Source organism: Schistocerca serialis, chromosome 6 (genome assembly GCF_023864345.2).
Source record: "Schistocerca serialis cubense isolate TAMUIC-IGC-003099 chromosome 6, iqSchSeri2.2, whole genome shotgun sequence".
NCBI lineage: Eukaryota > Metazoa > Arthropoda > Insecta > Orthoptera > Acrididae > Schistocerca > Schistocerca serialis.
Genome location: NC_064643.1, coordinates 469,255,367 through 469,272,310, shown reverse-complemented (window position 1 = coordinate 469,272,310; position 16,944 = coordinate 469,255,367). Strand labels below are relative to the sequence as shown.

General features: G+C 42.9%; 1 protein-coding gene and 1 pseudogene across 1 annotated transcript in view; one reads left to right on the top strand and one right to left on the bottom strand.

The window, feature by feature from the left end:
* Nucleotides 1-596: 596 nt before the first annotated feature.
* Nucleotides 597-714, bottom strand: LOC126485698 (5S ribosomal RNA; annotated as a pseudogene).
* A 3,929-nt stretch (nt 715-4,643) lies between these two features.
* The window catches only part of LOC126484923 (C-Maf-inducing protein-like), a 970,852-nt gene continuing 958,551 nt past the window's right edge, over nt 4,644-16,944 (top strand). Inside the window, exon 1 of the mRNA XM_050108524.1 lies at nt 4,644-5,291. Within this exon, the coding sequence (XP_049964481.1) occupies nt 4,644-5,291 (648 nt within the window). The remainder of the gene's footprint in view (nt 5,292-16,944) is intronic.

The following is a 16,944-nucleotide window of genomic DNA, read 5'->3' as shown; positions in this document are numbered from 1 at the left end:
GGGCCATGGCGCACTATGTGCTTACTAGACAACAGGACACATGCTGAACGGGCGTGACTGAAATGCTATTCATTTCTGCAGAACATATTAATGGACATGTCCTGTGAATACGAGCGGTCTATCTCTACTCGTTTAAGGTGTTCTATTTTTTCTGAACAGAATTGTATTAATACCCATTCGATCCGTTGTTTATAGTAAATGAAGTACTAAACATCGTTTAACACTAGTGTTAATTGTAGTACTTGTGTCAGTTAAAAGATTAAACCCCGCTTCTCCCAAATGCGTGTCAAGCGACTTAACCACCGCACTACTCAACTCTGTTGCGGTAGATGGAACTGCCGTCCATTATACTGAACATTCTGCAATGTCTCTCTCTCTCTCTCTCTCTCTCCTCCCGAACAGGCCATGAAGGCCCAACGGTACCTACCGGTCGCCGTGTCATCCTCAGCCCACAGGTGTCACTGGATGCGGATATGGAGGGGCATGTGGTCAGCACACCGCTCTCCCGGCCGTATGTCAGTTTCCGAGACCGGAGCCGCTACTTCTCAGTCAAGTAGCTCCTCAGTTTGCTTCACAAGGGCTGAGTGCACCCCACTTGCCAACAGGACTCGGCAGACCGGATGGTCACCCATCCAAGTGCTAGCCCAGCCCGACAGCGCTTAACATCGGTGATCCGACGGGAACCGGTGTTACCACTGCGGCGAGGCCGTTGGCCATTCTGCAATGTGGAAACGTAAAAATTTGTGTACATCTACGAGAAGAATAGGACAAGGGCCATAACCCAATACCCTGAAAAATCGCTCAGTGGAAGGGGACTCAAAATAAACGAAAACGTGTCCTGACTTATCCGTAGATACAGGACCGATTTAAGACGCACCAACACAAGCCACCGCCCGGAGAACCAAGCTGAGGGGCAGCAGGGGCGTCCAAGTGAAAGATTGATTTACAGTGCGTATCACAATTAGCAGCAAAAAGTGACACGGATGAAAGTGTACGGGGGAAAATGGGATGGATGGGGGCACCCAAAGATAAGTCGCTTGTGTGGAAAAATTTTCTCGAAACGGACCTGCGTAGATATTCGATTGTTTCTGAGAAAAGGACGCTCAGAGTTTTCGGGGTACTTTATATGCCTTTTATCAAGTAAATCATGCACCCGAAGCGGTGGCACAGTGGTAAGAATTGCGGCTTCACACTATTTTTGTTTTTCATTTATCTACGCATGCCCATAGAAGATTACTACACGAACGTTTATATATATACATATACTGAAGTAACGTTGTCGTTATTCTTCTACTAATTGTACAAGGTGTTTATAAATGAATATCTGGCTTTCCACGCTTTATAACATTTATTATATTAAACTTACACTTATAAATGATATGTCAAAATGAAAGAGCAACTCAAACAGTTTTACCAAGAACCTTATAAATGTTCAATGTGGGCACCATTTGCCACACGGCATACATCAAATCAATAGCCGAGTTCTTTCCAAACGTTTTGTGTGTCTTCAATGATTGTAGCAACAGCTGCTTCAATCCGGTTTCTTAATTCAGGGAGGTCTGTTGGTAGCGGAGGCACGTACACACGATCCTTGATGAAGCCTCAAAGGAAAAAATCGCATGGCGCTAGGTCGGGAGAACGTGGTGGCAAATCTGTGCTTGTGTGTTCGGAATTTCTAATTTTCGAACGTTTCTACGATCGATACCATCCAAAGAAATGCACCAAATCTTCCTGAACGATGGATATTCGAACAAAATATAAGAATTGAGACTTGACGTAAGAATCAAATATAAGAATATGAGGATCTAAAAAGATTGTAACCCCTTGAAAACAACGTACACACGTCTATCGTAATTTTACAATTAACGTATGCCCCTGTATCCCGTAAACTAGGTAAGAAACACTCATGTAGTAACGTTCTATGGAGGTGGTAGATGAATGGAAAAATAAAATAAAACAAAAACACAGGATAATTGAAATGGCCTGGGAGTCGGGACAGGTTCCATCAGACTGGACAAAAGCAGTAATCACACCAATCTTTAAACATGGAAACAGAAAAGATTGTAACAACTACAGAGGTATCTCTTTAATCAGCGTTGTGGGTAAAATCTTCTCAGGTATTGTCGAAAGGAAAGTGCGAGTATTAGTTGAGGAGCAATTGGATGAAAATCAGTGTGGGTTTAGGCCTCTTAGAGGTTGTCAGGACCAGATCTTTAGCTTGCGGCAAATAATGGAGAAGTGTTATGAATGGAACAGGGAATTGTATCTATGCTTTATAGATCTAGAAAAGGCATATGACCGGGTTCCTAGGAGGAAGTTATTGTCTGTTCTTCGAGATTATGGAATAGGAGGCAAACTTTTGCAAGCAATTAAAGGTCTTTACATGGATAGTCAGGCAGCAGTTAGAGTTGACGGTAAACTGAGTTCATGGTTCAGAGTAGTTTCAGGGGTAAGACAAGGCTGCAACCTGTCTCCACTGTTGTTCATATTATTTATGGATCATATGTTGAAAACAATAGACTGGCTGGGTGAGATTAAGATATGTGAACACAAAATAAGCAGTCTTGCATATGCGGATGACTTAGTGGTGATGGCAGATTCGATTGAAAGTTTGCAGAGTAATATTTCAAAGCTAGATCAGAAATGTAAGGACTATGGTATGAAGATTAGCATCTCCAAAACGAAAGTAATGTCAGTGGGAAAGAAATATAAACGGATTGAGTGCCAAATAGGAAGAACAAAGTTAGAACAGGTGGACGGTTTCAAGTACTTAGGATGCATATTCTCACGGGATGGCAACATAGTGAAAGAACTGGAAGCGAGGTGTAGCAAGGCTAATGCAGTGAGCGCTCAGCTACGATCTACTCTCTTCTGTAAGAAGGAAGTCAGTACCAAGACTAAGTTATCTGTGCACCGTTCAATCTTTCGGCCAACTTTGTTGTATGGGAGCGAAAGCTGGGTGGATTCAGGTTACCTTATCAATAAGGTTGAGGTTACGGATATGAAAGTAGCTAGGATGATTGCAGGTACTAGTAGATGGGAACAATGGCAGGAGGGTGTCCACAATGAGGAAATCAAAGAAAAACTGGGAATGAACTCTATAGATGTAGCAGTCAGGGCGAACAGGCTTAGATGGTGGGGTCATGTTACACGCATGGGAGAAGCAAGGTTACCCAAGAGACTCATGGGTTCAGCAGTAGAGGGTAGGAGGAGTCGGGGCAGACCAAGGAGAAGGTACCTGGATTCGGTTAAGAATGATTTTGAAGTAATAGGTTTAACATCAGAAGAGGCACCAATGTTAGCACTGAATAGGGGAGCATGGAGGAATTTTATAAGGGGGGCTATGCTCCAGACTGAACGCTGAAAGGCATAATCAGTCTTAAATGATGATGATGATGATGATGATGACAAAAACATTTATCAGGTTTCCAACACGGGACGCAAAAGTGAAAGGCACCAGTTGGATTGAGCTTGTCGTCCGCTGAAAGACATTTTAATTACATTGAGATCTTTGACAGTCGTTTCCTGAGAAACGGTCGAGTTTTTACGGATAAGCCGGGGCACATGTTCTCTTATTTTGGCTTCTCTTCCACTGAGTTTCTGGGTAATCAGGTTATGGCACGTGCCGTGTTCTCCTTGTTAGAGATCTGAATACAATTTTCCGGGCCGGAACCATTATATGAACCGAAACTATGTTCAGCAACAGCTTTTCTTCAGGTGCGTTGATCGGTTGATAAGAATCGGCAGTAAAACATGTTCCGACAGCTCGATTTTGCTGAGCTGCTCTGCAGTGACTTTGAGAGGCACCTGAGAGAAAAATGAGAGCCGTCCCTGTAGCGTTTCCGCCGTTCTCTGTGAGGGATTGTACTTAAGCTGCTAGCTGAAATGCTCGGTCGAATGACAGTTGCTTCTGTCGGAAACGCGAAGTCCTCCCAGTTCTGCCGCAACTGCAATGCTACTGCCTGTGCGCGCCGCTCGGCGCGGCTGTTCCAACAAGAAGTGCGCCCGGCCACCGCTAGATGTCCGCGCTGTCACAGGCGCCGAGCGTATAACAATCGAAAGGCGCAGTACGAAGAGAGCATGCGCGCCGCTGAGCCCGGCTGTGTTTGTTGTCAGAAGTCGGCGCCAAGCCGAGCAGTGCGGTCGGCGGTGGTAGCGCGCGCGATAGACGCACCCCGGCTCGCGAGCGTGCGATGTCGAGCGTGGTGGCCACGCGCGCTGCGTACTAGCCGGCTGGCGTGCTCACCGCGCGGTTTTCGTTGGTAATGTGCTACGCGGGAACGTCTGCTGCGGCAGGATACGAGGACCGATTGGCGTGACAGTCGTTTTGTAAACAGTGGGTTCAACAGTCGTCGATGATTGGACTTGCGGTGTTACCGGCTTAGTGACTGTGTTCTTGACACCTTGTACGAAGAGGACTTTACGCAATTTGACGCCGATTTAGACGGTGACTTTTGGCAGGGGAAAGGTGTTGCGTCGTGTTGGGAGGGTTGACAGTAACGGGCAGAACGGCGCTATCGCGTAGCAGCAAGGAGGCGGAGCGGCGCTGGTGGATCCTGAGGAAGGGCGGCGGGCACTGCTCGTGCCGGCAGCCATGCGTCGAGCCTAACGCAAACGGCGAGCGCACGCAGCGTCGCGTTTGCATGTGCGCCAAGTCGGCGCAGCCGGTCGCCTCGGCGGGCCCCCGATCCGTGCTGGGCAGGGTGTCGCGCTGCGTCGTCGCGCTCATGTTCTGCTTCTCCAACACGTTCCGCCGCGGCGCCGCCGCCGGCGGGCTGGACGGGGGCGGCGACCGGCGCGGGGGCGGCAGCCAGCGCGAGTCGCAGGCGGCGCTGACGGAGGCGGAGGAGCGGCCCCCCAGCTGCGGGGGCGGCGACTCCCCGCGCAGCGACGCCAGCGGCCGCAGCGCCCCGCCGTCGACGCCGCCCCCGCGGGCGTCGTCCTCGGCTTGCGGCGGCGACGACGACGACGACGAAGGCGACGACGCCGGGGCGTCCCCGTCGTGCTCGTCCTCCGAATCCCGGTCTCCGTCGCCGCCGCTGTCTCCGGTCGCGCAGACGACGCTGCCGCCGCCCCTTATGAAGGTGGCGTCGAGTCCCGCGCTAGCCGGAGCCGCGCCGAGCGCAGCGGCCGCCGGTCCGCGGTTCAAGTTGGTGCGCGAGGGCGACCTGCAGGTGTGCTACCTCAACCACACGCGCACCGTCATCAGCAAGATCCTCAGCTCCAAGTTCCTGCGTCGCTGGGAGACGCACCACCTGTACCTCAACGACTCGTGCATCACTTCCAAAACGGTAAGTGCATCTTTCTACATCTAGAGCCATACTACGCAAGCCACCTGACGGTGTGTGGCGGAGGGTACCTTGAGTACCTCTATCGGTTCTCCCTTCTATTCTAATCTCGTATTGTTCGTGAAAAGGATTGTCGGTATGCTTATGTGTGGGCTCTAATCTCTCTGATTTTATCCTCATGGTCTCTTCTTTGCTAACACATTCTCTGAAGGTATTTCAAAACTTCACAGTTCATCGTCAAGAGCATAAAAAAGCTTCCTCATTACAATCGGTTTGTCTCCAACCGTTATCCGGTATCTTAAGATATTTAAAACGGCATAAATGGCGACATAAAAACAGTCAACATGGGTTTAGAAAACATCGTTCCTGTGAAACACAACTAGCTCTCTATTCACATGAAGTGCTCATGCTATTTTTCGCTGGCTCTCTGCTTTGTTTTATTATTGCTCGCGTAGCAACTAATATATAGGATAAAATATTTTGCTACGAAAAGAGCCCTGAAATACTTTTTAGGGATGCTGTGCTGTGACTTTCTTTCGATCATCAAATTTTAACAAAACAAATTATATTACGTTCTTATTATTCTGGATCTGGCTTTCTATTAAAGGAACATTTTTTCGTTGCTGTAACTCGCCATAAAGTTCAACATATCTTCCTTACTTTACAGTTACTCAAAATTATTTCGTTATCAATACTGATGTTACAGTACGCAATATTTGTTCACATCAAAATTTTGCAGTGGATTTTTGTTAACAGTAAAACACCAATAAATACCACGACTAACACGAGAACATGAGACTATTATCAGAGAAAAAGATGTTTTTACTATAATGTTTGCCAGACCAGAACTACACACAGCAAGATTTCATTTATGTTTCTGCACTGTTAATAATATATCATCCGCAGCCCACGTCCACCTGTAAAACACATAATAAAATCTGCTGCTGCCCTGCAGTTCCGAAGCTGAAAGAAATAATTTTAGTTCACTATTACCTGCCCGCTTCTTTGCGGTTTGAATGCGCCGCGGCAGCGGCTCGTTCGTTCGTAGAGCGAATAATATTTAAATAGCTGAAAATGTCTTAAAAGGATGGGATAAAATACCAGGCAAGCTTATTACAAATCATAATGCAAGTTTTCACTAAGTAACTCTATTCAAAACATTTAAACACATTAAATTATTACACACCTTTACAAATCAGTACCTAATGGCGCACGTCTCTCAATCTTGACAAAAGAATGCTACACAAGCGTACAATATAACGTCACAGGCTCTTCCTACTCACGCAACTTCAAGAAGACGACACAGAAATTTATCTTCGGTCACTACTATTTATACTCGTTGTGACTTATTCTCATCTTTGCTTGATATTTAATAATCATCGTCTGTGGCGGTTTCAGTACTCGCCGACGCAGACATTATTTTTTTTTAAAAAAAACGGTACATAATTCTATACAAGTATAAAACATGACACATAATGGTTTCTCTTTATTACATAAAGTTCACACAATCATTGTCCACGCAATTACAATCATCCAGTTCAATTATTCTTTTCTCCTTTTTTTACCACATATAATGTGTGTTTTGCCAGGAGACGTTACATATTGACGAGGGATTTCAGATCGATTCCGTATTTCTGGATCTCCAGAAGGCTTTTCACACTGTATCACACAAGCGGCTCGTAGTGAAATTGCGTGCTTATGGAATGTCGTCTCAGTTATGTGACTGGATCTGTGATTTCCTGTCAAAGAGGTCACAGTTCGCAGTAATTGACGGAATGTCATCGAGTAAAACAGAAGTGATTTCTGGCGTTCCCCAAGGTAGTGTTATAGGCCCTTTGCTGTTCCTTATCTATACAAACGATTTCGGAGACAATCTGAGCAGCCGTCTTCGGTTGTTTGCAGTGGACGCTATCGTTTATCGACTAATAAAGTCATCAGAAGATCAAAACAGACTGAAAAACGATTTAGAAGAAATATCGGAATGGTGCGAAAAGTGGCAGTTGACCTTAAATAATGAAAAGTGTGAGGTCATCCATATGACTGCTAAAAGGAACTCGTTAAACTTCGGTTACACGATAAATCAGTCTAATCTAAAAGTCGTAAACTCAACTAAATACCTAGGTATTACAATTACGAACAATTTAGATTGGAAGGAACACACAATGTTGTGGGGAAGGCTAACCCAAGACTGCGTTTTATTGGCAGGACACTTAGAAAATGTAGCAGACCAACTAAGGAGACTGCCTACACTACGCTTGTCCGTCCACTTTTAGAATACTGTTGCCCGGTCTGAGATCCTTACCAGGTAGGACTGACTGAGTACATCGAAAAAGTTCAGAGAAAGGCAGCACGTTTTGTACTATCGCGAGATATGGGAGAGAGTGTCACAGAAATGATACAAGATTTGGGATGGACATCATAAAAAGAAAGGCGTTTTTCTTTGCGACGGAATCTTCTCATGAAATAGGTGTTCATTCTTCCTGCGCGCTATACGAGATTGGAATAGCAGAGAATTGTCATGGTGGTTCGATGAAGCCTCTGCCAGGCGCTTAAATGTGATTTGCAGAGTATCCATGTAGATGTAGAATATCAAATAAAGAATGGAAATGAAAAAAAATCTAACAAGGTAACATTCCCGAGTGTCAATAAACCATATTCGTGAAACTTGGTCGGTGTGTAGAGAGTGAAAGATAGTGCAGGACCTATTTTTCTGTTTGTGTCCAATTTTACTTTTAAGAGATAAAGAACACGCCGAAAGGTAAACTGACTTTTCGGCTTTAGAGGGAATATCCTAGAAACGATGACGCACTAAAAAGGTTTTTCATATAACAGTTAATATGCAGTCAACGTACTTGAAAAGCGTGTGATCAACTTTTGAAATAATTAGAAATTTTGCAAACTACACAGCCACCATTAATTTATGTCGTAACAAAAGTTTTCATTTTTCAAAATTAATTATGGTGATGGGGCATTTTGCAGAATTTCAAATTATTACAAAAGTTGATTATAGTTTTCAAGAACATTGATTACGTATCAACTTCTATGTGCAAAATGTTTTTTACATATCGTTAAGAAGAAATTCCCCCTAAACCTAAAATGCCAAATTACATTTCGAGGTCTGTTTCAGCCCTTAAAAGTGGAGTCAAACAAAAAGGAACGTGTTGCACTGTTTTTCCCCTCTACACATCGGTAAAGTTGCATTAATATAGTCTGTTGCATTCTCAGCTCTCTGTTGCGTATTGCTAGACTTGATCCAGGTGTCATAACATGGATACAGTCTTTCAAACAACAGACGGGGAATGTTCTTTGTGCCAAGCTGTGCTTCCCTCTGGAGTTCCAAAATTTAAAAGATGTGGGAAGAGGTTCTAGTAGTTAATAATTAAATGCTGTGTCTACTTGTATTATCACAAATACAACGTACTGCCTCAGTAGCAGTGACACTTGCAACGAAAACTTTCTTCTTACTATTTTATCGAGAACTGACATTTCTGAGATCGTGACTGTATACAGAATACAAAATGATTCTTGCAAAGAAGAAAAAAGCAACCAGCCACTGTTAATAGCGCTATTTATTAACACAAATAGCACCGTTACCGGTTTCGAACCGACTGGCTAATCAATCTTCAGCGGACGGACGTTTATTTATTTATGTAGTTGTTTCCATTAGGTGTTGCAGAAAAACGGCCTACAATTAACGTACACAACAACAACAAATGAAATATAAACCTTAACAGCCGTCTGAAGATGAGCCTTTCGGTTCGAAACCGGCAACGCCAATATTTGTGTAAATAACTAGTTCTGTTAAGTGGTTGGTTGCTGTTTTCTTCTTTGCAAGAATCAGCTTGTAAAACTTTCTTAGTGACACTTAGAACCAGTGAGTTCGTTGGTATGGCACTTAATACGTTACTGAGAAAGTATTTTTCTTCCAATGTGTCTGATTGTTTTGCAGTGATTCGGTGAACAGCATAATTCTTTGGTATCAGAGCACCTTCTCAATTTTTCGGTTGCAAATCAGTTACGTGTAAACAGATACATTGGTTTTTCATTCTCGTAACAAATTCAGTTTGGCACTCAGAACATTTTCCATTGCCACTCTCCAAATGGTATAAAATCCATCGTACGTCACTGTTGTCGTGTAGTGTATGTAAATATATTTTGCTGCAACGCAACAGTGACTTACGAGAGCACAGGTTTTATATCGCTGTGTAAACTGTTTTAAATGTTTTACGAAATCTGATGGTGGCATGAAGACTGAAGCTGGCTGTAATAAGGAAATATTTTTAGGAGTTTTGAAATATGTTATGGACATGTGATTCAAGGTTAAACCTCGGTTAATCAAAGCTCAAGAGGCTTAAAAAAATTTGAATAACTGAGCGTTCGATTTAATACTTGTTAGTGTGATCAAGATGCAATCTGGGAAAAGTCGAAATAAGAATACAAGTACAATAGTACCGTAATATCAATAACATACGTATGTCCTCAAATAGGTGAGCAGAAGGTAACAACTAGAACACGAACTAAAAATGCTTTTGCTCGTTTTATTATTTTTAAATTTGTTTTAACATTTCAACTAGAGGACACACAAATATTCACGAAAATACACGAAAAGCTTCGATTTCATTCATTTTTCCGTACTTAAAACTGTGTCATCAACAGATTTTCTTCATAAACCTTCTTAAAAAACGAAAGTTTTTTGTTTTTTAGATTAATGAGCCTCTTCTCACTTGTGGCTTTTCCTTAAATGTCCAGACTAACAGGGAATTACTTAAGCTTTTTTCCTTACCTATAGCCTCTGACAGGTATGTTTAGTACAATGAGTAAGCCATTTCAAAAAGCGTTCTTTAATAAGAGAGAACTCACCTCGACGGTCCCGCTTCCTCCTTCCTTACCATATTTTTCCAGAAATCTTATGTTTCAGCAGAAGCGAGAATTTTTTCGTTACAACTTTCTGTTTCACTCCACATTCCACGGGCCCAGTAATATGCTTCTTCTCCACGTAAGTCGAACATTCGTTCTTCTTCGAAGTCATTTTTACAACTGATTTATATATTGTGGTTAGTTATGCATTGTTGAGAAAACGAAGTAGTGTGGCGAAGAGAAGAATGACCAAACGATTATCTGAACAAACGACGAAACAACTCTGAGTAACGAGGTTAGTTAGCCACCGACTTTTGATTAATGGAGTGCTAGTGGTGCGATGTGCTTGGATTTATCGAGTCTACCAAAACACAAAAGGATTCTTAGATTCATAGAAGTTTCCGTAGGCAACATGGCAACAAGTTATATTTATCGAGAAATTCGTTTTATCGGCCCTCCAGTTTGCAGAAGTCGATTGTAGTATTCGTTCCACAGATCTACCAGAAAGAAAATGCGCGAAGAAAGGCGAATATGTCTTGGGCGGAGTAAGGGATTAAAGAAGGGAACTAACCTTGCGACTTATCTGGCAGCTTCAAACATTGACACATGCCACCATGTCATCCAACATGGCATTTGTTATGTCGTGCAATATGGCACAATGTGTCATTGAAGTATAGGATGCACGCATTCTGGGATACTTTCTATCGTAAATGCATCCCCATTCTCAGATACTTCCTACTGTAGACGCATCCCACTCTCCAGAAGCGCACAAATTTGTCTCTGTCTTTTCTTACATTCCTCACCATACATGTAACAGGCGGTCGCTTTGAAAGAAAATCAATTCCCCCCCCCCCCCTCCATCCAGAAACTAAAAAAAATGTTTTAGTGCCCCCACACCTTCAGAAATTTTATCCCCCCCCCCCCCCCCAAAAAAAAAATCTTTTTTAGCTATTATACGTATGCTCTTCAGCCATATTATACTGTTTGCTAAGGCTGGCGAATCTACCGGATTTTGAGCACAGAATTGAGGACTTTACTTTTACTTTTTGTTTTATAGTCACATTTTATTAATATACGTTTGAGACTGTAATACATTGCATTAAAAATAGCAAACATAAATACGGTACCGAGCGAAATATTAAATACTGTGCGAAGTTTATGATAACAATGTATGCAAATACGTAGATAAATTTATTCAATAGCTTATTTCGCAAGCGAACGATTTGCGCAACAAATTATAAACCAGTGAAAAGTGTATATCTTTCTATTATTTCTTACCTTAAAATTCTTGTCATTGTTTATTGAAAGTATACAATAATAAATACTGAAAATTAAGAAATCGCCGTTAGAAATGAAATGAGCCGCCGGCCTAAGTGGCCGTGCGGTTAAAGGCGCTGCAGTCTGGAACCGCAAGACCGCTACGGTCGCAGGTTCGAATCCTGCCTCGGGCATGGGTGTTTGTGATGTCCTTAGGTTAGTTAGGTTTAACTAGTTCTAAGTTCTAGGGGACTAATGACCTCAGCAGTTGAGTCCCATAGTGCTCAGAGCCATTTGAAACATTTTTGAAATGAGCCGGAGGCCCCATTCGGGGAAGTTCGGCACGCCGAGTGCATGTCTTATTTCAGTCGACGCCACATTGGGCGACTTGCGTGCCGGTGATGAGGCTGAAATTACGACGAAGACAAAACAACACCCAGTCCACGAGCGGAGAAAATCACCAACCCGGCCGGGAATCGAACCCGGGTCCGCTGCATGGGAGGCAAGCACGTAACCACTTCTTTTCTTTTATTTCTGATCTCATTTAGTTCGTTATTGTTCGTTGCATTTGTTCGGGGCGGACGTCCCATGACGCCAGTTAAACTTCACCGTCGATCTGTACACTCAGTTTTTTATTAGAGAGCAGCCAACCCTCTGACCGAAGACGCTGAGCTGCTGTGCCGGTACCACTCGGCTAAGCAGGTGGACGCCGCTAGACAAACTCACGAAAATAAATTTGGTATGAGTATGATTGGCTGAAATAAGCAGGACAATTGCGAAACGATGCACGCGCGACAAAATACTATCAGCTTTTCAACCCTATACGAAAACCGACAAACTTAAGCTTGTTTTGACCGAAAATAAATTGTCCACAAGATACCAGAATAGTATCTCAAGAAAACGCAGTAAAACATTTTCTATCGGTTACAAATAAGTGACCTTTTTTTGGCAATTATTTTTATAGCAATTTTCGAGTTAAATTGTCTGCGCGGTCATCGATAAAGCTTTAAAGACCCCGTCAGACAGGAAGTGGGCGTAAGTCAGATTTGGTACATACATTGTTTTTCACGTTCAAAGATTTTTCGATGATTTTTAAGCCACTGGTGAATAAAATCTTTAACGTATAAACAACGAGATGACAATCAACTGTAATAACCCTTTCTTTATAAATTATATCCAAATACTGCGCTTAAAATGCAACGTATTTCTACGAACCACAGTTTCACGTGCTAATGTGTGATTTTTCACGTGTAAGACCCGAACGACGAAAGATTTTTGCAAACGCTTTTTATAATTACATGAATATATTTTTTTACTATTGTCTGCATCATTCTCAAAAGTCTCAGCACGTGCGATTCGCGCAATACCGGATTTTAAGTGCATTTATGTGCAACTTTAGACCACTGTATCGTGGCAATCGATAAAGCTTTCACAAAACAACAGGACGACCGTGGATTACATGTAATTGTCTACCTTCTTACAAAATTTGAACCGATTCGGCCAAGTCTGAAACACAGAATCAGCGCGCGTAAGAAAACATCACTAAACTTTTTTTTTTCTTTTTGTACGTAAAATCCGAATGAAGGTAAATTTTTGAAAGCGAGCTTTCGATTTCATCGTAAAATGCATTTTCATTTATTTGATTCTCTCTAATCCGTTTTCGTGCGTTCAGCTCAAGATAAAGATTACTGGATAAAAAGTTTCATTTTGAGTATATTATATACATTTAGCTGCCTTCGTGCAAAGTTTGAGACACAGAAGTGGCTAGCTTCGAAAACCTCCCAGCCTTTTTTTCTACACTTAAAATCCAAACGGAGCAAGGTTTTTGAAAACGGTTAAATCTTGTCTTACACCAACGTCAGATACACCGGTGGACCAAATCTGAACCACCACTCTCGCTCCAGTCTGGATTTATTTAAGGATGACTGTTTATGCACGTAAAATCCCTACAAGGGTGATTGTGTTAGAACGTAAAATAGGAATGGTGCATATGCAAATGGTACCATTAGCTGATTGTTAATTTCAGCCCAATTAAAATCTTTTGCAAAAGGGACTAATAGATGCGCACAAATTGCCTGGACGCCAGCTCCTGTTCGTCGTTCAAATCTTGCTTAATATACTGTAACACAGCTACAAAAGACAGATGTTCTAAAGGCTATACAAACGGCCGCTGGCCCTTGCTACACCAAGAACTTGTTATCCTATGTTCCTGGCTCAAACAGGAACCAAGCACCATGACCCCCTACCCAGACGGCGATTCGGCTCGCGGTCTTTTCGTAAATATTTGTTGCAGCACTATAAGAGATACGCTAATGTTAATTCCACATACCTAAGCAAATGGTTCAAATGGCTCTAAGCCCTATGGGACTTAACATCTGAGGTCATCAGTCCCCTAGACTTAGAACTACTTAAACCTAACTAACCTAAGGACATCACACGCATCCATGCCCGAGGCAGGATTCGAACCTGCGACCGTAGCAGCAGCGCGGCTCCGGACTGAAGCACCTAGAACCGCTCGGCCACCGCGGCTGGCCATACCTAAGCGAAACGCTCCTCGTGTAAGTGGAGTAAGTCGACAAAAGGTAGGTATGTTACCCTTCCAAAGGTGATAATAAACTTGTGACAAAACATAAACATGCAGTACACTGAGATGCTTATGATAAATTCTAGGCTCCTGTAACCACAGATCATCAAACAGAAAATCGGTTTAGAGCACTTGATGCACATTACTGCAGTGAAGATTTGCAGAAGATAGATTTCATGTAACAGTTGACGCAATGTGATATTACTAATAATATGCAGGCTGAAACATTTAAAACTTACACCCCTACGAACGGTTCGAGGTATGACAACAAGGTTTTCTGCAAATTACAGTAAGCAGAGGGGCACATAATTTACTTGTTGCTTAATCCCAACTCTCATATCAAACTAAATAATGAAGCAAATGTGTGTTATTTGGATGGAACGGTGCACTGTTTTTTAGCAGCGTTCGAAAGCTCTTGTAACCACGAGAGGAATGACACAACGCTTGATACTGCTGGAGTTGAAATTTTTCACGAATATGTACGAGAAATGTGCTAAAACTGAAAGACAACATCTGGAATCTGCTGTTGTGGTGTCATGAACTCTAAGTGGTCGCTCGTGGCAAAATCCGCCGTTATAGCCTACGAAGCTTTTCGACTGTTTACTTGTTTCCACAAGCCGGCCGCGGTGGCCGTGCGGTTCTGGCGCTGCAGTCCGGAACCGCGATACTGCTACGGTCGCAGGTTCGAATCCTGCCTCGGGCATGGGTGTGTGTGATGTCCTTAAGTTAGTTAGGTTTAAGTAGTTCTAAGTTCTAGGGGACTTATGACATAAGATGTTGAGTCCCATAGTGCTCAGAGCCATTTTTTTTCCACAAAAGCTATGTACATTGTAATTCTGTCAGAGACAGCAAAGGACTTGGAAGAGCAGTTGAACGGAATGGACAGTGTCTTGAAAGGAGGATATAAGATGAACATCAACAAAAGCAAAACGACGATAATGGAATGTAGTCAAATTAAATCGGGTGATGCTGAGGGGATTAGATTAGGAAATGAGACACTTAAAGTAGTAAAGGAGTTTTGCTATTTAGGGAGTAAAATAACTGATGATGGTCGAAGTAGAGAGGATGTAAAATGTAGACTGGCAATGGCAAGGAAATCGTTTCTGAAGAAGAGAAATTTGTTAACATCGAGTTTAGATTTAAGTGTCAGGAAGTCGTTTCCGAAAGTATTTGTATGGAGTGTAGCCATGTATGGAAGTGGAACATGGACGATAACCAGTTTGGACAAGAAGAGAATAGAAGCTTTCGAAATGTGGTGCTACAGAAGAATGCTGAAGATAAGGTGGGTAGATCACGTAACTAATGAGGAGGTATTGAATAGGATTGAGGAGAAGAGAAGTTTGTGGCACAACTTGACTAGAAGAAGGGATCGGTTGGTAGGACATGTTTTGAGGCATCAAGGGATCACAAATTTAGCATTGGAGGGCAGCGTGGAGGGTAAAAATCGTAGAGGGAGACCAAGAGATGAATACACTAAGCAGATTCAGAAGGATGTAGGTTGCAGTAGGTACTGGGAGATAAAGAAGCTTGCACAGGATAGAGTAGCATGGAGAGCTGCATCAAACCAGTCTCTGGACTGAAGACCACAACAACAACAAAGCTATTTACTTAAACACGAATACACCGTCGCTGTGAGGGTTATTTGTTCCCCAGTTCTTAGATGATACCTTTCTCGAGAGGTGGATAGGTAGAGACGGTCCAACATCATGGACATTACGATCATTCGGCATAACCCCCTCTAACCGTTTCTGTGGATTTACGTTAACGGTAAAGAGTTCAGTTGATCAGTTCGCTATTTGAAAACTCTTACGGGACGAATTCAAGATGCTGTAAAGGTGGTGACGGAAGAAACGTTGGCAAAGACTTGGAGAGAAATTGAGTGTAGCAAAGACGTTCTACGGGCAACGAACAGGGGATATGCAGAAGTGTGTCCATAAAAACTTTGTGAGTTACACTCCCTTTTTAAACAAAATGCATAACTGTATCTAGCATAGTTCCTTAGAAAAAATGCTTGTAATCAGGGGAAGACTTGATGAGCAGCCTGTACCTTTATCTTAGTAGCCGAGGTATGTCTTCTTCTCCTCATGTAACACCGGAGCGTGGCACGGGAGGACCACTCAGTGATGTTTACGCTCCAATTCGGCCGCTTTCGGATTCGAACAATTTTAGTTTCTCTGAACACGGTTTTTTTAGCATTCAAAAAATGGTTCAAATGGCTCTGAGCACTATGGGACTTAACATCTGTAGTCATCAGTCCCCTAGAACTGAGAACTACTTAAACCTAACTAACCTAAGGACGTTACACACATCCATGCCCGAGGCAGGATTCGAACCTGCGACCGTAGCGGTCACGCGGTTCCAGACGGAAGCGCCTAGAACCGCACGGCCACACCGGCCGGCTTAGCATTCAAGAATACGATAAAACGCGCCAGTTTTGGCCAGCATGGCGAGTGTCACGTTGTACAATCACGCGTATTTTAATTATCGAAGTACCGGGACCCCGCGGGAGAGTGGGGTTTTGGACGCCATTGTAACATATTAAAAGCTTGTAAACATGAAGACCACATTAGGTAGATAGCGATTTTCATCGGGGACGTAAATATAACTACGATAAGCGTAATATATATTTTTATGATACGGTCGGTGGCTTATCCAACGCGCAAATTGTCACGCTCCAGTATAAGCTAGACTTCCATCTACAATAAAGATCACTCTGTAACCGAAATACCGGTAGAATGAGCGCCGCTGACGCTGTCGCTGGTTAAAGCAAAAACGTCAGTCACCAGTAATTTTGATGAACATAAAAATTCTTACCCTCCAATTTTCGAGTTCAAAAGTCGAGAGATATATTTTACACGATACTTAGAAAATTTCATTAGCTATTGAAGCATCGTATAAAAGTGTTATCTTAACTTGTCAGTATACTAAAAAATCTGCACATTATCACTTTCGCTGAAA